This window comes from Berghia stephanieae, chromosome 6 (assembly GCF_034508935.2).
Source record: "Berghia stephanieae isolate SIO BIC M18660-M18661 chromosome 6, UCSD_Bste_1.3, whole genome shotgun sequence".
NCBI classification, from domain to species: Eukaryota; Metazoa; Mollusca; class Gastropoda; order Nudibranchia; family Aeolidiidae; genus Berghia; species Berghia stephanieae.
In genome coordinates, this window is record NC_088365.1 from 40947205 (window position 1) to 40969184 (window position 21980).

The 21980-nt window shown below is 40.1% G+C and overlaps 1 protein-coding gene across 4 annotated transcripts in view; it reads right to left on the bottom strand.

The window, feature by feature from the left end:
* The window catches only part of LOC144975032 (protein deacetylase HDAC6-like), a 331648-nt gene that overhangs the window by 14463 nt on the left and 295205 nt on the right, over positions 1-21980 (bottom strand). For all 4 annotated transcript variants that reach the window (XM_078918681.1, XM_078918683.1, XM_078918680.1 and 1 more), the window contains 2 exons: positions 20932-20957; positions 6579-6923 (listed from right to left, as the gene is read on the bottom strand). In XM_078918681.1, the coding sequence (XP_078774807.1) occupies positions 6579-6923; positions 20932-20957 (371 nt within the window). The remainder of the gene's footprint in view (positions 1-6578; positions 6924-20931; positions 20958-21980) is intronic.

Sequence of the window (21980 nt, forward strand, 5' to 3'; positions counted from 1 at the left end):
AGTATATGCAGCCTGTATCTTCTCATTTCAGTCACAACTTGAGAGCTTTTTCCTGCTTCATACATGGTGCGAACGTTCTACAACGCAATTTGAAGCTGCTTGCTTGGTGAAGACGTCATCGGGTCAGCAGAGTCCTTTCGGCTTTGTCTGGTGTCCTTCATAAATTCTGTAATTTCAGAAACTCTTCGGTCGCCCAAGCTAAAAAAAGAATTTGGTTTGTCCGTCTGCATTTCTGTAACAGTTTGAGTTTAACGGAAAGGGGTGTTAACCCTTTGCCAACCCCCAACATGGAGGACCAGGTGACTCAAAGATGGGGGAATCACACACCATTAGTTGCCTTTTACGACATGCTGGCTTGGCGTTGGGCTATTCTTGACCCTCTCAGTTGAGGGACCCCGGGCACCACACAGGTCCACGCATAATCTGCCAAAATAAAAATCTTGAACCGAAGGTCGTAGGTTCAAGCCTCCATGCAATCATGTCAGTAAAAAGAAGAGTAGAAATACCCCTAAGAGTAAGAGTCGTGACCTAGAAATGGTTCAGCCCCTTTAGAGAGTAAGCAGTAATACTTGTTTAGGGGGATTCTTCTCTGAAGACTTTCTGCTTCTAAGTTTCTTGTTACTTGTATACAGCTTTTTAATATTTAACCAAAGCATTTTTGTTCATCGAGTGGTATTGATCTCCTAATGACCAACAAAGTTCAGTTTTAATAACAAACGTTAAAGGGCGATAACTCCATTGAATATCATGTTTCAGTTGTAATTTACAAATAATGATATTCTCTGTAATAGTAATAGTAATAGCGTTCATTTGTTGTCTTTAAAAAGTATTTCTGAACAAAAAAATATGTTAAAATGTATGTTTCATTTACAGCTTGTGATATTGCACAAGAACAAACTATCTTGAAAAGTAGATGTGAACTAAGATCTATAACTCTAACTCTTTGATCTCAGGTTTGATTGTTATTATTGTTAGCATTTGCTATTATGAGATCATAATAAACGTTGTTTTCCCCCCTTTATTTGTTATTTGATCTTTGTACCTGGTTGTTATTATTTTTGACATGCATTATCATGGGACCCTAATGAAGTTTTAACTGTTACTTCATTAAGTTCAACGACCACTGCCCATATTCGAAACGCCAGCCAAGAGAGAAAATAAAGTAAATGAATAAATTGATAGACAATCAAACAATAAATAAATAATGGTAGCGAAATTTTCAAATGGTACAGATCCCTTTTTGTGTTAGTTCAACTATTTTCTCAACTCTCACTTTATATTTTTAATGCGGTGAATGATCTGTTGAAACTGAAATTTTCCATCTCACACATTATAAACTAAGAAAAGCTTAGACTAAGAACTTTCCTGATCACTAAATCAAAATCAAATTGATACTAACTACTGATGATCACTAATACTGACGAATAGGGGACTGTAACAAGCAAGTAGAAAATTATTTCTACCAGGCATATCTAAAATTTACAAACCTCCGTTTTTGTTTGAATCCATGCTCTCTATATTTCATGAGTATTGAATATTAATAATAATCAGAGAAGAGTGGGAGACTAGGGACCGGGGAAGACATGGGACACTTACTTTACATACCAAAATAGTGGATCATTATATTATGTTTTATATATAGAATTAAATCATATTAACACATAACTTTCAATTTTGCAACGATCTCCACCACCCTTTCTTTTCTATTTAAGAGGCAACATAAAAATACCAACTGAATCCATAATTTTTCTCTGCTGACTTCAAGCCTTGTAAATCTCTAGTGGCATTTAATTTTTTAAACCATCTAAAGTTGTATTATGTCAGTGAATCTTAATATCTGTGCAAATAATGAACCCATTTATAGTAAGATTCACAATCAAAAACATAATTACTGTTTCAAGATGAGAGGCATGTCCCAAGGGACACTGTGTCTCAAATCTCTCTTCTAGCTTCTGTGACTCGTGTTTCAATACCCCATTTTAAGCATGATTAGAGATTGAAACTAGGTTTATGTACTATTCGTCATTAAAATTATCTTTTTTTTTTCATGTTTAAAAACTTATTCAGCTTTAGACACACAATGATTTATGTCTTATCATTTTTAATCTATCCAGTATGCCTCAAGATTACTTGAAGCGCTTTCTAAAGTTCGCAGAGGAGTAATTTTCTCTTTCAACATGCATTGCTTAGTGTGATCCATCTGACATAAGAAAGAGCAATTGTCAATGGTATAAAATTACCAGAAGGTTGGAACTGGAACTAAAATGACTAGAGATTACTGTATCCCAAGATTCCCAAATCAACCAATATTAAAATGTGTAAAGGGACAAATATTAGGGGTTTCTTCTTTTATCTTTTTTTCTTTTCTGTCTTAGGTTTTGATTGTAAAGTTTGACACTGACATTTGTAAGCAGGTACAGGGTTTCAATCTTGATGAAATGGGTCTTGCAAATGTTATAAAAACTGCATGTGTGCTAAAGGAAAGAAAAGTCAGACTGCTGAACAAAGATTATGTTATATTAAAATGAAGATATGTTGGATATGATTCACATGCCATTAGGCTAGTCAAGGAAAATAAAGTGGAAGAAGAAAATAACTTTTAATGAAAATTTTAGATAAGTATAAGATTATAGCATAATATGAAAAAGGTCTTTTTAAAAAAAAGCTATTTTCCAATTATGGATGTTCGATTAATATTTCATAAAACCAAATGAAAAGGCACAGATAGCCAAATGAAGTCATTCAAATTTCTACAAAAATTGTGAACATAGTATTAGACACTGGTACTGGTACATACTTATTATAATATCTAGTTTTATTTTTATTTCTAGTCAGGTTGTCATTATTCTCAGACATGTCTGCCAATAAAGAAAACTGGCCTTTTCGTTATTAGCAGACACATTGATCAAGTTGGCAGAAAGAATTTATGCAAAATGCCAGACAGGCGTGAAAAATACCAAATATTCTGGAAAAATGCCAGTGGTTATTTGTGTCCCAAATCAGTTAATATCAAGTGATATTTAACACAAGATGAAAGTAAATAGTGCTCACATGCTAAATCCAGCTTTTTTTTTAAATCAATGAAATGTAAGTTTTTGACACTTTGAACTGAAACATCAAACTGGCAATTCACATTGTTTTCAACCAACAAGAAACTTGCTAATCATCAGACCGTTCATAGTCCACCAAACATTAAAATTTTCACTACCTACCTACCTGAACTTTATTGATCTTCTTTTGTTTTTCTATAATTTGTTCATTCTGACCACAAATTTGGGGATATTTATGATGGCCAGGAATTTGTTTATTTCGCGGACAAATCCCTAGGCCTAGGTGTTGTTCACCATGAAACCGACCACACCTGTTTTTTTTCTCTCCTGTTTTCTTCATAGAAAACAATACAATTTATTATCACACTTCCACAAAACTAGATCCAATAACATATTATTCGAATCAGAGATGAAAATAACTATCAAATCAAGGAAGCAAAGATGGAGGAAAATTATCTAGCTCATTTATGAAATTCAGGATACACAGATATCCGTGTGGATAGACAGCTCAGTGGGCTAGACCACCTTTCATTTTGTTCCTTTTAGCTGCACAGGTTCGAATCCGATCGCTCCCCTTTAAAAAAATTTTTTCCTTCCCAAATGATGTTCATTGTTTTCACTTTTGGTTCCGAGCAGGAGTTTTTCAATTAGTTGAATTGTTCATTGCTCCGATAATTTTAATTCACTATACTATATATTTTGCTCTAGATTTATTTGTTCTGGTTTTTGTTTTTTTAATCTAATATTTATTACAATTGCTTTTTAATTATTAATTCTTTTCAGAATATACTTTTTAAGATCGGAGTGAGGACGAATATGACAATTTGCTAGAAAGAAACTAAAAGAGAAAAGTACTTTTTTTAATTTAAAAAAAAAAAGGGGGGGGGAGTGGATGGGACATTTATCATTTGCAATGTTCTGTCGGAAGAAGACGGGGGAAAAAAGTGGTGGAAACAGGATTCAAACACAGCGTCGATTCCAACAAGCCTTCTAAGGCAGATGACTTAACCAATTGGCCATGACACCCAAATGAGTGTCGACGCATAACCTACTTACTACAATCCATCGACTTTTATTGTTGGTTAATTTTGTGTTTTTATTGATAATTTAATAACTTTACTTATTTCTTTGTGCATTTCGAAACTTTCCATATTCAGGAATGTAGAGAAATGTTTAAAAGAGCAGAGTTTCAAAAGTGTCTGTGAATAACATGTCTGAGAATAATCACATCGTTCTCGTTCTCAATAGTTCTAGTTCTATCAGATCTATCTATGTCTAGTCTAGATATTAAGTTACGGAGTGTCTACGTACACGGTAACTTTAGGCAGTTTAGTGAGAAGCAGCAATGGGAGTCAAATTGTGACCCAACTCGCCCATAAGAAAGTTATGACTGGAAATTGCCGTTCGATTTTACTAAAAGTTTTAGGGGGGTTCAATTAAAGATGCATAACTTCGTTATAAAGAGGAATATCGCAGATATTTTGGTATCATTATTTTCGTAACTAACCAGGCACCTAGCCTCAGGGTTTACGTACACGGTAACATTTATTCACGGTAACCTTGAATCTCGCCTTTAATGGGTTAAATTGTATGGTTTGAATTTTTAAAATAACACACACACACACATACAGAGCAAGGTCCATCCATTGCTTGTATTATAGCTGCAAACCAAATACCGGAGCTACCGTGTACGTAGATCCTGAGGGTAGATGCCCGGTTACCGTGTACGTAGACACTGCCGCTGCCTATGATAATGATTATTTATAATTGTTTGTTTCATTTTAAAAGACCTTTACATTAAAAGCCAAAAATAATTATTTTAAACTAAAATAGAAATAGAAGCATTAAATTAACTCTTTTGTTTTCATCTAAATGATAACTTTATCAAATTTCAATATGACAGCCCCATGTCTCCAACTCCAATCAAGGATGTCTTGAGTCTTGTCTCTCACCCAATCCAAAGTCTCTCACTTAAAACCAATTAAATTGATCAAGTGATATCAAATCATTTGTTTTAATTATTTTAATTCTTAAAAATTCATGATCCAGTGATTGTAGCGTGTAAAACTGAAAATGTTTGATTTTTAAATAAAAGTTTTGGGAGATTTACAAGAAGTTAAGAAGTAAACAAACAACAAAGATGTGAAATCGAAAGCAATTCGAATGTTTTAAACTCCACATCTTGAAGATAACCAACATGTTCAATATTACAAATTCGCATTTTTGAAAACTGAAATCTTGTCAATTTTCAACATTCAATTCTTTTAAAATATCCACACTGATAAAAACAACATTGTTTTATAGTTTGCACATACAGTTCCACGACCCCAACCACCAAGTAAGTCAGATCCAAACCGCCCTTAATCGCTTTCCTGACACTTCATCCTGTACTGTTTTGCCCACTTGTTGCAAATCCGGCATACATGATGTATATATGTTAAACAAGCCCAAGAAAAGCAATAACTGCACAGCGTTGACGAATAAAGACTATGATGAAGACGATGATGATGATGATGATGATGATGATGATGATGATGATGATGATGATGATGATGATGATGATGATCATCATCATCATCATCATCATCATCATCATCATCATCATCATTCATTATTATTATTATTATTATTATATCATTATTGTTATTATTATTATTATTATATATAATTATTATTATTATTATTATTATTATTATTGTTATTATTATTATTATTATTATTATTATTATTATTATTATTATTATTATTAATATATTATTATTATTATTATTATTATTATTATTATTATTATTATTATTATTATTATTATTATTATTATTATTATTATTATTATTATATTATCATCATCATCATCATCATCATCATCATCATCATCATCATCATCATCATCATCATCATCATCACCATCATGATCATCATGTTGTCATAAGGGGAATAGCGATATGGCATTTTCCACCTGACACGCAATTAAAGCCCCCTAGTGACGAAGATGCAAACTTCTCACTCTATGAGAACTCGATTAAACTCCGCCAATATCGGACAACGAAAATTAAGAGCGAATATCTGGCAGACACGCCCACCACCCTATCTTCAAAACAAAGAATCATATGGTAATTAACATGACAAGCTAGCCTTATAAAACCTGCAACTCACAAAACATTCTCTCCAACAAAAAAATATCGTGAAGAACAGACGTGTTTTTATCTTATTCGGTATTGTGATATTCAATAATAAGGAGTGATTGGATTACATTGAGTTAACTTTTCTGAATTTCTTTCTAACCTACAGTCTGTATCAACAGCTTTTTTCTGCATACTTTTGCGTCTCTATTCCTATAAGGTTGATATGCATGATATATCCTTATAACATCGCTACATGTAATGTGGACATATTTTTTATACCATAGTTTCGCTAGTTTGTTTACTTGAGGCCAGAGTACCTATCAGTTATATATTTCATGCTATCTGGGTGTTAGCATTATACTTATATATATCATAACATACGTGTAATTTGTAGAGAGAAAGTTACCTAGAAAATCCCCTTTCTTCATTTTTAGGATCTCAAAGTCACCAGACAATACAACCGATTCATTCTTTGTGCCATTATCACAATTTTGTGATGATGCATTTGACGATACCGACATTGATGATGAAGTTGTAAAAGAAGACAGTGACGACGACGGTGGTCTCTGAGGCAGAACTTGTCCAGACGATGTGTTTGTTTTGTGAGTAGTACTGGTGTCTGTATGTGACAGCGATGACACAAGAGATGTCATTGAGATGTCAGATGACCCGGTAGAACTACAATCAGTGGTCATCGACGTGCAAGATGCAATGGCAGCAACTTCATTTGGCGTCTTTTGGGTCTCTGGCACTGAAATATGCAGATCAGAAAGTTGTTTTAAACGTTATGTATGGTCGTATTGAGGCTGTGAGTAGATACGAACCATCTATGGTCCGGAACCATTAAAGCATCGCCCACTCCAGACAAACATTACAGGCTCGCATTCTTTCACCATGCGGCATGGCACCGTAAGAGGCAGAGCAGATGCAATACTGCCCAGTAAAATGACAAGAACCAATCCATGTTAAACAAATTGTTATACTTCATTACTAACAAAGACGTGATGACAAGGATTGAGAGAGTTATCGGTCAACAAGTTGATTCTTGTGACGAGAATAAAACGGAAGCGGTTATGAGCATGTCACTATCTTATCGGACCTTGCCAATGAAAAAAAAAAAAAATAGAACCTGAACAAGGAGGAAGGAAAGGTTGGGGTGACAACACTAAAGGAACAGAGAGGGTGAGAAGGAGGAATAATAATAATAATAATAATAATAATAATAATAATAATAATAATAATAATAATAATAATAATAATAATAATAATAATAATAATAATTATTATTATTATTATTATTATTATTATTATTATTATTATTATTCCGCACAATTTGCCGCATTTTTTGCCATTTTGGCTATTAAAAAAACCCCAAGACAATTCTTTTTTTTTTTAAACACAGGGTACATAAAACCCAACAAGTATTTTGGTGGTGTGATAATGTGGCAATCAATCAATCACATATGAAGTTTTTTCTCCTTCCCTATCTTCAAATATACTGACTAACTCAGTCAGACTGAGTATTATTGTCAGTGTGCATGTTGCATAGGTTCCACTTTACATTTAAAAATAGAGGGTAGCCATTACTCCACTACAGTAGCATTACTGTACAATTGGTACTTATGTGCGAATTTCCTCCTTTTCCTGATCTTTGGTGCCAGTTTTCCTCCTCCTTTTCTAATTTAGTTGGTGGCAATTTTGATATGTTATGATGTATACTTGAAAACATAATATTGTTGTGAGTAGACATATTTACTGACATTATTGTTGATACTGTTTGGTATTAGTAGTAATCTGAGGATAGTAAATTTATATTCACTTGTCATTTTATTTCATTTCTATGTATGCAATGTCAATATCAATGTTATCATTATTACTGTAAATAAGAATATTATGGTATACGCGTGTATATTATAATTATTTGGGGCATTTTTTTGGCATTTTTGGCATATTTTGTGGCATAATTTGTGGTATAATTTGGCATAATTTGGGATGAAAAATGGAATTTTTCCGCGGGGACAGGACAGTACATGTAAATGGTGTTAAAATTACATCAATGCATTTTTTTGCATGGCAGTATTTGCGGGGTCTAAACTTTTAGTTGCAGACGACATAATGCAGTCATTTAGGTCAGCTTCGGTGATCTTTGAAAAAATTGTTAATGAAACTTGTAAAGGCTTAGAATTGTCTCGAACGTGCGATGTTTTTCAGGCTTCATAGTATTTCTTTTTGGCCCTGAAATTGATGGCTTTCGCATCATTTCTAGCTGCGATGTACAGTTTCTTATCCACAGCGCCTCTGGACTTGAGCCATTTTCTTTCTGCCCGCCTCCTGGCTAATCGATTCAATTTTATTTCTGTATTATACCAGGGTGTTTGACGTCTCACACTCACTGCTCTGGCTTTTAAGGGAGCATGCTTGTCCACCGTATCAACAATTGTTGACTCGTGGAGACCAATTGCATCATTTATATATATATATATATATATATATATATATATATATATATATAATAGAAGAGAGAGAGAGAGAGAGAGAGAGAGAGAGAGAGAGAGAGAGAGAGAGAGAGGGGGAGGAGGAGGAGGAAAGGAAGGAAGTGGAGAAGGAAGAGGAAGATGAGAGGAGATAGAAAGAAAGAGAGGGGTGATTAGGAAAAAAGAAGACAATGAGTTAGAGTAAGAAAAAAAAGTAAATAGAGGAATGGGCGAGACAGATAGGTAGATGGATGAATAGATTGATATATAGATAGTTAGATGAGACGAGAGAAAAAAGAGAGAAAGAGATAGAGAGAAAAAGAAGAAGAAGAAGAAGAAGAAGAAGAAGAAGAAGAAGAAGAAGAAGAAGAAGAAGAAGAAGAAGAAGAAGAAGAAGAAGAGAGGAAGGGAGGAGGAGGAGGAGAGGAGGAGGAGGAGGAGGAGGAGGAGGAGGAGGAGGAGGAGGAGGAGGAGGAGGAGAGATCGCCGTTCATATGATGGACGGCCAAGTCAGGATATATATTCCAGACGGTGATTAGGGACATCTTATCTGGATTACACGTTATAATGCGAGGTGGGGCTGCTTTCATTTTAAAAATTTTTTAGGTCGAATGAAAATTCCATAAATAATTAGTAATTGAAGATATATATATATATATATATATATATATATATATATATATATATATATATATATATATATAGAGAGAGAGAGAGAGGAGAGAGAGAGAGAGAGAGAGAGAGAGAGGATAGATAGATAGATAGATAGACAAATAGATAGATAGATAGATAGATAGATAGATAGATAGATAGATAGATAGATAGATAGATAGATAGATAGATAGATAGATAGCAGATATTTAAAATAGAGATAGCTGACAAGGTGTAGGTCAACCATTATTTTCAAGCTCCTCTGGCGATTTGCTGCTCGGATTTCGTAAAAAAGAAACACGCGTTTCGTGTGTTGGTGCGTTATATCCGGCTGGTGGATGTTTGTGAGAATTTTACCTCAGCGCATAGCATCAATACACAATCTTCATTCCGGTCGTTTCGGTTGTATCCGGGTTACATAGCACCCATAAAAAGAAGAGATCACAACCACCGGAATAGACATGTCGGCAGCCTTCGACACAATCAACCGTCAAACGCTCTAAGACATCTTAAAAGACGTTTACTACTTGAAGAAGTGACCGGACTAATCCGATGGGTCGACCTAGCCAAGATTGAGAAAGATTATGACGGTTCAAGAGACCTGTTCATCAAAGAGAAGTTTGTGGATGTCTGTCCCAAGGATCTAGCTACACATCTTAGAGAAAAGTAAACTAAAACACTAGACAATGTAGCTGAAGAATCAGAAGCGTTCCTAGTAGCTAGAAGGAGGCAGTTACATTTTTTAAAAAACCAGTCGCATGAAAAGACCAACAAACCGGAGGCCGAGAAGACGGAAGGGAGAAGCGTTAATGTTGATAGTTCTTTGTGCTGGAAATTCCAGTCCCCCTCTCACAGAGTCCGCGATTGTAAAAAGGGAAGATACAATATAGCAAACCATCAACGAAAGAACGACGTGCCAAAACAATGGTCGCATAAAAGAGCAGCTGCGGCAGTTGTGACACAGCCGGACAAAACAAACTTAAATGCGACAGCATCATTGGACGAGATGGGCGTAAAAGGCAGCAGCCTCTTATGGTTCACACTACTATGTTATGACGATCGACCCAATCAGCAAAGTCCGGTCCGCATTCGTGCACCGTCGCGAACCCGCCGGGTAGCATCGTCACAACACACCTTTCGACTTGATGCTCTGCCGTCTCGGGTTTTTGCCCACGAATGATATCAGACATAAAACCAGACATAATCATAGGTACTGAAACATGGCTACATTCCGAAATAAAGGACAGTGAAATATTTCCACCAGAGACATATTTCAACGTGTTCAGAAAAGACCGAGAAGATAGGTATGGTGGGGTGCTGGTTGCAACAACAACGAACCACTCAGTATTAAAGTTTGACATTCAAACAAAATCAGAATCGGTGATCGTAAATATCAAAACAGAACAAGGCCTACTCACTGTGGGCGCTATGTATAGAACACCTTCAAACTCAACTAAGGAACAAATGACTGAGATAACACGCTGTATTGATAGCCTAGACACGAAAAATGTACTCTGGTTAAGCGGAGACCTGAACCTACCTGATATCAATTGGGAATAAGAAAAAATAACCAGTTACCAATATCCTTCATTTATAAACCAAGCATTATTAACAAATTACAAGATTTTGGCCTTAGTCAAATAAACAAAAATCCAACAAGGGGTACAAATATCCTCGACTTATTTATCACAAATCGACCAAATTTAATTGTCAAGTGTACAACCATTCAGGCATGAGTGACCATGACATCCTCATCACGGAAAGCACTATCAAAGCAAACAAAATCACAAAAAAAATTACACCCTATTACTATTTGGAAAAAGGCAAATATCGCCGAAATGCGGACAGAAACACGTCTTTTAGTGAAAACATAATTAATCAACATCTAGAAAGCACCGAGGACGTTTGGACTGCCATCAACGACCACCTAAACAAAATGATGACCAAACATGTACCAACGAAGAGAAGCTCAAGGAAATTTCACCAACCATGGATAAACACCACCGTCAAACGATTATCTAGACGGAAACAAAAGACATGGAGCAGAGCGAGAAAGTCCAACAGTAAGAAAGACTGGTACAATTACGCCCGACTGAAAAAAGAAACACAAAAAGAGAGTAGAAAAGCCTATCATAATCATATTAAGGAATTTGTCAGTGAAGACTCAAACAAAAAGCTCTGGAAATTTATAAAAAGTAGGAGGTGCGATTCGGTTGGTATAGCGCCCCTTGAGCAGGATCGTGTATTATACTCTGATGCAAAGGAAAAAGCAGACATACTTAATAACCAATTCTGCTCTGTTTTTGCTTCAAAAGTTCATACCAAAATTACCACTCAACAACTACAAGGCGAAGAAAACGATTTCAACACTATGGCCGAAATCAATGTGACAGTAGAGGGCGTTTCCAAACTCCTCGCCACTCTAGATCCAAAGAAAGCATGTGGCCCAGACAAAATACCATCCCGTCTCTTAAAGATATTGAGTAACGAATTTGCACCTGCCCTAACACATTTGTTCAAACTCTCTCTTGAAACGGAGAGACATACCAATTGCTTGGAAGCACGCTCTTGTCCAACCCATCTACAAGAAAGGTGATAGAAGCAGGGCTCAAAACTACCGTCCAATTTCATTAACTTGCATTTGCTGCAAACTGTTGGAGCATATAGTGAGATCCTCAAAAACTGAATATCTCGAAACTAACAGTATTTTTTGTGATGAACAGCATGGATTTAGGAAGCACCACTGATGTCAAACTCAACTTCTATCATTAACACATGATCTGTCAGCTGCTATAGATAAAGGTGGTCAAATTGATCTAGTACTACTGGACTTTGCCAAGGCCTTCGACAAGGTTCCTCACCATCGGTTAATCCAGAAATTGTATGACGTTGGTATCAGGAACAAAACCTTACAATGGATTGCAACTTTTCTGGACAATCGCACCCAACAAGTTCTTGTCGACGGCGAGATTTCCACTATCGGGATGGTGACATCGGGCGTACCTCAGGGCTCAGTCCTTGGGCCCGTCCTATTTTTAGTGTACATAAATGATCTTCCACGAGGTATAAGGTCAAAAGTGCGCCTCTTTGCTGACGACACAGCATTATATAATAAGATAAGAACAACAGACGACTGCAAAACACTAAATGACGATCTAGCTAAATTACAAGAATGGGAAACAATAAATCAAATGGAATTTAACGTATCAAAGTGCAATGTTCTAACCATCACAAATAAGAAAGCACCTATTACATTTGAATACCAACTTCATGGTCAAAACCTGGAACATGTAAAGACAGCAAAATACCTTGGCATTGAGTTTGCTAAAAACCTCAAATGGAATGACCACATATGTCACCTGGCTTCAAAGGCAAATCAAACAAGCGCTTACATCACCCGCAATTTAAAAAGATGCCCAATCACAACTCAAACCCTTGCTTTTAAAACTATTGTTAGACCAATTTTGGAGTATGGCAGCTCAATTTGGGACCCATATACAAAGAAAAACATCGACACCTTAGAAAACATCCAAAGAAAAACAGCAAGACGCATCACAATCACATTCGATCCTTTCTCAAGTGCGTCTGAAATATCACAACGGATTGGCCTTGAACCCCTGGAAAAGAGAAGAAAGATAGATAAACTTAAATTGTTCCACAGGCTCTACCACAAAAATTCGTGCCTTAAACTTCCAAACGACATCAAAGATATCGGCACAAGAAATACGAGGGGACACACAGCAAGAGTAACCATCCCAACATCAAAAACAGACGCCCACATGTATTCGTTTTTCCCTTCCACTGCCCGACTATGGAATAGCCTCCCAGCTGAAGTGGCTGAAAACGGTTGCCAACATGCCTTCACGCCATTGCTAGAGTTCACAACGTGACTTTTTAATCTATGTGTGTTTTATTTTTTATTTTTTAAAATTAGTATTATGTGCAGAGTTTTTAGCAAGTTTAAAATGTAAAACCCTACAAACTGTAGAGTGATCCTCGACAATATTGGAGGTTTCCACAAGACGAAGAAGAAGAAGAAGAAGCGTGGACATATTGGACAAGTAGTTAGACCCCACCGATGTAACGCACTTGCCGTTAGGCAGCTCCTCGACCGAAGCCGATTCGCAGCTAAGCTACCCAGTGTCTCCTCTTACTAGTATCAAAGCCTGGCAACTTCTCACCAAGCTTAGAGGAGTGTAGGTCCCCGCCCCCACGAGGGATTGAATTCGTCCAAACCGACCATCTCGTATGTGCAGCTCTGTCCGTAGTCAGGGATTCTGCGTACAAGGGTTGCCGGGACTTAACGGGGACACCGTCCATAATGCGCATGAGAGGGGTATCCCCATTCCCTCTCTCTTTGATCTTACTCAGCCAGTTTGCCGTAATCGTCTCCCTCCGGACATCGGGGGGCTGGATCGCTGCCATCATCGGGCCCCATTCTCTTGGGGTTGTTGCTAGCGTTCCTGACACTATGTGCATCGACTTGCGACGTTTTACATCCACCTTCTCAACGTTTCTGCTTCTACCCCACACTGGAGCGCAATACTCCGCGGTGGAATAGCATAGTGCCAAGGCGGACGTTCTCAGGAGCGCTTGGCTAGCGCCCCAAGTCGATCCCGCCAGCTTCCTCAGAAGACTATTCCGCTTCTCTATCTTCCGGGCAACCCCTTCGAGATGCACCCGATAGGTAAGGCTGCGATCCAACGTCACCCCTAAATACTTTGGATGCGGCTCATATGGAGTGGCTGGTCCCCGACTAGGACATTCAGTTTGCGGGTGTGCCAAGCACTGCATAAGTGGAATGCAGTGGCCACAGTTTTTGAGGTGTTCATCTTCAGGTACCACTTGTCGAAGTAGGATTTGAGTCTGGTGACGTCCTCGCTGAGTACGCTCTCGAGACGGGCCCACACTATACTCTGAGTAACGAGTGCCCAGTCGTCCGCGTATCCCAGCCTCAGGGAGGAAGTGTTCGGCATATCGCTAATGTAAACGTTAAACAACATTGGCGCAAGTACCGAACCCTGAGGGACCCCATTCTTCAATTTCCTTACTTTGCTCGGGGCGTCTCCCAGCGCGACGTGGAATTGCCTTTCCCCTAAGATCAAAGAGAACAACTTTAAGGTCTTTTTGCACCTTATGATTTTTGCAAGTTTGAGCATCAACCCTTCTCACCAGACCGTATCGTACGCCGCTGATAGGTCTATAAAGACAGCACCTGTTTGCTGTTTTCTCTCGAACCCGTGGTGCACCTCCCTTCCCTGAAGCCTGCCTGCTCGGGTGGCAGGGCAGCGTCTAGGACCGGCCCCCATCGGTTTAATAGAACACGCTCCAACAATTTGTAAAGACAGCTCAGCAGCGATATGGGTCTGTAACTGTCGGCCTCCTTCGCCGGTTTCCCTGGCTTCAGGATGGCAACTATCTTCGCATGCTTCCACACTTGTGGAAGCTTTCCTTTTGCAAGGACGTCGGACATTGCCTCTGCCAGCCAGGCCTGTGCCCTGGGGCCCAGATGCGTCACCATATCGGGATATACACCATCTATCCCTGCTGCTTTGCCGTTCTTCACTTCGCTAATGGCTGCACCCACTTCTCGGGGACTGAACGGGGTCGTCCAGTCCGACTCCTCCGCAGGTAACGAGTCCAAAATCGTACGGTACGCCTTGCGGACACCGCGCTCAAAAGCCTGATTAGGGACCCGTTTGCTACGGCTATTAATGTTCTTGGCAATTGTGTCTGCCTCACACTTCGGTGCAGCCCTCGCGTAATTCCGATCTGGGTCCAATTTCTTTATCAAACGCCAAGCGTGGCGGCTGGAGTGTGTAAAGTCGAGACTTTCCACGGTCTCCTGCCACCGTTGCTTCCTTCCCTCTGCCAGAGACTGAAGTAGTCTATCGGCTGCGTCCTGGGACTGGGTCTGCTGGTACTCTCGGTACAGCTCTTCCGACTCTGCTGTCCAGCAAGGGGTGTAGAATTTCCGTTTGCCCCGTGGAATAGAGCGTTGAGCGCTCTTAACCAGTAGTAGCCTGCTAAATCTGGTTATATTCTTGGACTTGGGAGGAATGGCAGGGCAAACCTGCTCGATATAGGAACTGAATTCAGTCAGCCTTCCTGAAGTTCCATCTGCAAAGTAGGAGAGACTGCACCCTCGGTATTGTCACCCCAGCTGTGACAAGAACCGGCCTGTGCTGGCTATGCGGAAAGTCCCCGAGGACTGTTCGCTTCACCTGCAGCGGTTCACCGTTCGCGCCTTTCGTAACGAGGGTGAGGTCTGGAGTATACTCCTTCTTATGGCGGGTACCCCGGAAGGTACCCTTGGCTGTAGGATCGTACACTAGGTGTAGATCATTACCGTCCATCCATGAGCGGAGTTGTCTTCCTGCCTCGTTGCAGTCTCGGTAGCCCCATTCGTGATAGTGGCTATTAAAGTCTCCCAGACAGATGGAAGGATGGCTGACCACCGGTACCGGTGGTGTAGTCCAAGTCGCTCAAGAAGGTTTGTATATATTATGCAAACACAGTCCACCTACTTCCACGGAAATTCGGTTCACCCCATTGCTGTCCGTTACGCTCTCAATGACCCTTACTTTCGATAGCTCTTTAGCGTAAACGCTAACCCCTCCTTTGAGCCTCGAAGTGTCCTCGCCTTGGACCACCGTATAGCCTGGGATCTGGAATCGGGAAGATTGCGCGCCTGAGTAAAGGTGGGTCTCCTGTAACAGGAGGATGTCTACGCTATGGGCGGCCAATAGCTTTGATAAAAGCTCATTTTTTGCCATACTCTGGCTCTCGACGTTCAGGGACAATATATGCGTCAGTTCGCCATCCCCGCCGTCGCATTTTCCGATCGGCAGGCCGCGAATCGATTGATGAGTGGGACGCTTGCTTTTTTCTCGAACGTGCCGACGACACTGGCGGCACGAGCGCGGTATTATTTGGCTAGGCGGCAGACCGCTTCGCCATCGACGGGACTGATTTGGACTCGACATAAAGATAGTAGTGTGGCGCCCGGGATAGGGCTGCTATTCGGGCACAGGGTTGGATCAAATTTAGTCACACATAAAAAAGGCAAATTTAAGGACAGTAGTATTCAAGTCAGTGTGCCTGTGACTAGCTGTGGATCCTGCAGTGGATATGGACGGGCCGAGAACCAGAACTTACCTGTGATGAGATGAATCGTCGGAAAGCAGGAAGTTGATGTTCTGAGAGAAACTGGCTGCGAAGGAGTCGTGGTGAAAAGAAAATTCGTGAAAGATGAGCAACTCACGGGAAATTAGAACCTCATCGTAAAGATCGACAATACATTTGATTTGGTCGATGAATCATTGATTGACGTTAAGACACTTTTCTTCAGTAGCAACGTGCAAGCGTTGTTTTTACCGGAAGTCATTTGTGACCTAGTGATCGGGAACGTCGAGGGGCAAGAAGTCCAGACAACCCGGATACTGAGGTGATGTGGTAGTGGCACTAGACCATCCCGGATGTCGAGCCAATACGCGGGTGCCATGAACGATCCGCCCAGATTTGTGACTAAATGGCGATCCATCCCGGTGCCCAAATGGCTTCGGCCATCTTGGGCTCCTCACAAAATGTTATTATGATTACATCCATGTCAGGGTAGCTGGCACGCTCAATGCAGCCAGCGTCTAAACTCAACTTTAGCTGGAAAATGCATTTATGGGGTCGGCAAGCAGAGGCATATATTGTCCCTCAATATCGAGTGCCAAAGTATGGCAAAGAAATGAGCTTTTCTCAAAGTCCATAGCGTTGACATTCTTCTATTACCTGAGACCTATCTTTATTCATCTTTATTTTTTAAATCTATGTCAGTGTTTCACATTTCTCTTATATAGATGGGGTTTTGGGGGTTTTGCTTTCTTCTTCTTCTTCTTCTTCTTCTTCTTCTTCTTTTGAGTAATAACTGAAAGTATGTCTATTTGTGTGTGTGTGTGTGTGTGTGTGTGTGTGTGCATGTTAGTGTTTTCTTAGATTGTCATTCTTGTAACTGTGAAGCGTGACCTAGTAATGGTTATGCACTATACAAGTATTATATATTATTATTATTATTATTATTATTATTATTATTATTATCATTATTATTATTATTATTATATTATCATCATCATCATCACCATCATCATCATCATTATCACCATCATCATCATCAACATCATCATCATCATTATTCAGGCACGCAATCTTCTCGATTCCATAACCAAGGCTATACGGTGGTAAACGAGAAAACACTTCGAGGCTCAAAGGGGGTGAAAGCGTTTACGCTAAAGAGCCTTCGAAGGTCATAGAGAGCGTTACTGACAGCATTGGGGTGAATAGAATTTCCGATGAGACGGGTGGTTTTTATTTGCACAACATAATATACAAACCACCAAAAGCGACCTGGACTACACCACAGGTCGCTTCCATCTGACTGGGAGACTTTGATACTCACCACCGTGAGTGGAGCTACCGAGACTACAACGAGGTGAGAAGACATCTTCGTACATGGATGGACTGTAACGATCTGCACCTAGTGCATGATCATACAGCCAAGGGTACTTTCAAGGGCTCCCGCCATAAAAAGGAGCGTGGAAGGTCTTGACTTTACACAATCTAGTCGCCACGCTTGGCGAGTGATAAAGAAATTGGATCCCGACCGGAACTGTGCGACGGCTGCACGTAGGTTCAGCCAATAGCAATGTTAAGAACTGAAAAGCAGCAGGGATAGATGGCATATATTCGGATATGGTGACGCATCTGGGCCCCAGGGCACGGGCCTAGTTAGGAGACTAACTTAGTCCGACGCCTTGCAAAAGGAAAGCTTCCACAAGCACCCTAGGATAGTTGCCATCTTGAAGCCAGGGAAACCGGCGAAGGAGACTGACCGTATCACATCTGAGCTGACTGTACAAACTTTTGAAACATGGGCCCGAGGAGGCGGGCTTCAGCGAAGGGTAGCACAACGGAGCAGGTCATTGCCCTTACAGAGCATATTGAAGCAGGGTAAAAGCGGAAACAACAAACTGGTGTTGTATTTATAGACCTATTGGCGGCCTATGATATGGTCTGGTGTGAAGGGTTAATGCTGAAACTTGCAAAAACCTTAAGGTGACAAAATCTTGGAGCTATCTTCTATTCTAGGCGAAAGACAATTCCACGTCACCTTAGGACACAAAGTCAGGAAACCGAGGAATAGAGCCCCTCAGGGAATTGTACTAGCACCAATGTTTGGTGTCTACATTAGTGACATGACGCACACCCCCCCCCCCCCACCCCCTCACCCCCCAGAGGCGGGGATACGCGGACAACTGGGCATCATTACTCAGTAAGGTGTGGACAGAGGATGATGAAATGAATGGGTTTTATTAAGGGAAATCGAGCTTCATAGCGGAAATGCGAGCGACAAAAGATATTAGTAACTTTGGACGGAGAGCCCACATAGCCAGTTGGGTCCCGCCTGCGAGGTCTCGTTAGTAAAAATACCTATTGGGACTGTAGAGCTCGGGTGGGCGATGATATGTGAGGGGTTTATAAATGAAAGTGTCCATTGCGAACGAAAAATATTACTGGGCACTCGTTACTCGAAGTAAGATTTGGACTTGTTTCGAAAACCTACTCAGTGAGGATGTTACCAAACTCAAATGCCACTTTAACAAATGGTATCTGAAGATTGTTAAAAAAATTTTTTATTCTCTATTGTCTTCTGGCACTTTTCTACTCACTTCATCTTTTGTTGTTACCAACATAAGTGCCTGCTCCACTCACTTTTCTGAATTAAAAATTCACCCCATATACCGGAGCATACTCAATGTCTCAATCGTTTCTATGTTATATGTTTGTGTTGAGAATATTGGCTATTAAGCTTAACTGCTGGCCAGGTAACTTCGCGATGCTGTGTGGCGAACCCGCGGTCTCCAGAAGTCGGTGAGAGAGAGCTCTAGAAATGACCTGAGTTTGATACGAATATTTTTGTGTTCGTGGATAGCTCATACGGTAGAGTCACGCTCTCACCGGCCAGGCGGAGTTGTCGTACCAATTAGGTCGCGGGTTCAAACCCCACCACCCCCGCGAAATTTTTTTTATTCTCTATTGTCTTCTGGCACTTTTCTACTCACTTCATCTCTTGTTGTTACCAACATAAGTGCCTGCTCCACTCACTTTTCTGAATTAAAGACTACAGCATTCCATCTATGCAGTGGCTGGCACACTCGGAAATCGAACATCCTCGTTGGGGACAACCTTCTCCGACATGAGCCGAATCCGAAGAACTTTGAGAAGGTAGATGTAAAACTTCGCAAGTCCATGCATATAGTGTCAGGAACGCTGGCAACAATGCCTAAAGGAATATCGCCCGTTAATGGCAGCAATCCAGCCTCCCGATGTCCGGCGGGAGACGACTACAGCTGACTGGCTTAACAAAACAGAGAGAGGAATTCAAATGCCTAGTGGACAGTGCCTCTGTTTCGAGCCGAAAAACGTCCCAGCAACCCTTGTACTTGGCTTCCCTGACGGACAGGGTTGGAAGTCGACTTGGACAAATTTAGTCCCTCGAGGGGATGGGGACGTAGGCTCCTTGAAAAAAAGGAGAGAATTTGCAGGAGGCATTAATGGCGGCGAATCGACTTCGGCCCAGAACCTGCCTAAAGGCAGGGTTGTTTCGTCAGTAGGGACTTTCCACCTGTCCCATATTTAGGCGTTGTGACAAAGAGCCCGAGACCGCAGAGCATCTAGTCGAGCGTTGATAGCAGTGTGACGCTATTAGAAGCTGCTGCTCCTCAAGGACCACCGCCTCGCCGTTGATGGAGGATGCTGGAGGCATTTAATTATGGGGCTCCACACACTATGTTATTATGTTTACGTCCATGTCTAACGCTCAATGGCGAAGCGGTCAGCCGCTAGTCAAATAGTATCGTCGGGATCGCCGCGCTAACGACTTAAGTTGGAAAATGTGATATAGGGATAGGCGAACAGACACATATATTGTCCCTCAATATCGAAAGCCAGAGTATGGCAAAAAAAAAAAGAGCTTTTATGACAGATACTGGCGTCCATCGCGTAGACATTCTCCTATTACAGGAGATCCATCTTTATTCAGGCGCAATATTTCTTCGGTTCTCTGCTTTGCCTCTCTCACATTCTCCTCACTTACTTTCTATGCACGTTACCGCACCCAACCCTCTTAAATTTAATTTAAGCCGAGCAAGACACATCTCTCCTTATCGGTCGCTGCCCTATCGTGTGTGGGGTGGAGGAGGTGGGACTAAAGCGATCTTCGAGAAGGTCCAATGTAGAAGAAGAACAGGTGTTAGAAACTGGACCTTATGCCAAGGTCAAACAAGAACCGGAAACGGTCCTTGAGGTTCTCATTTTCCAGGAATCGAGAGCCGCGGTCCCTTATCAAGGTTAGAACGGCTCGGCACTATCAAATACGATCCATGTCACTGAAAGGGAATTATCCTATTTTCCGTAAATTCCCCTTCCTCCAAAGCGCAATAAATTTCCATTATAATAATCGTCTTATCTAAATCACTAATTTATGCCTTTACTTTATATTCTCTGAAAGAATTCTATGAAAATTATTAAATAATTGTTAGATTTCTTGAAAAACATTAAATCTTACAATTTTAACAAACGTCTTACCAGAAGTCTCCAATGGTTTTCTTGCTCTGTGGATGAAAAAAAAAGAAGAATGTTGCTTTCAAGATATGGGCCGTTTTCATGACGCGGACTAGCGATTAGTCTCTATCTCTGATTGACTTTAGTCAAGAACTTGAAAAAATCGGATTTCATGTGAGGTGAATAAAGTCACGGTTTGCATCAATAAGCTTACAACCATATACATCAATGGACATAAATGATAACAGGAGATTTAACGCTCAACATCCCATAAGTTTTGCAAACACTACAAGAATGTTGAACCCTTAATGTCACCAGATAGGAATCCCCTGGAATAAATGCGTTCTCAAATATAATCACTCAAAAAATGTCCTTTACAATAAGAGACAAAGGTGAACATTTACTTTTATAAATAAAGTTTGAACCAAAATAACTAGATACCGAAACTCTTACAATATCCACGAGGCATCACCGGTGTAAGATAAAGATCTGAACAAGTGTTACACTTTGTGCCAGATAAAGCAAGAAAGAAAAATACAAGAAAAAAAACATCCCAACAAAATCAGTGTAGTCTATGTGTTGTTTCATGCAAGCGAGGTTTCACAGCGTACAATGCTTGCTTAGTCAGCTCACATGAAATACGATTTTTTCAAAGTCAGAGATAGAGACTAATCGCTTGTCCTTGTGAAGAATATAGGTATCAAAATTGTCCCAACTATTGGGAACCTCTGTGGTGTAATTGACCGGTATACAGAAGGTCTGAGGTTCGATCCCCAGTCCAGGTAAACTAATTTTTTGGGATGTGTTTTTCTTGTTTTTTTCTTTCTTGCATTTTCTGACTCCTTTCATACACAATTGTTCAGATCTTTATCATAAAGTAAGGCTCTTGCTTGATACTGAAGGGGCCACATGAAATATTGATTACAAAAACGATTTCTGCCGAGTTGCAAATCTCAGTTTGAATAAATTTTTTTTTGATCAATAACTTGTGATTTTGTGAATTCTTTCCCCTTCCCCTCTCAGCTGATATATAGCACTTGTGGATTTATTTTGTATGTAAAGAGAGTGACATA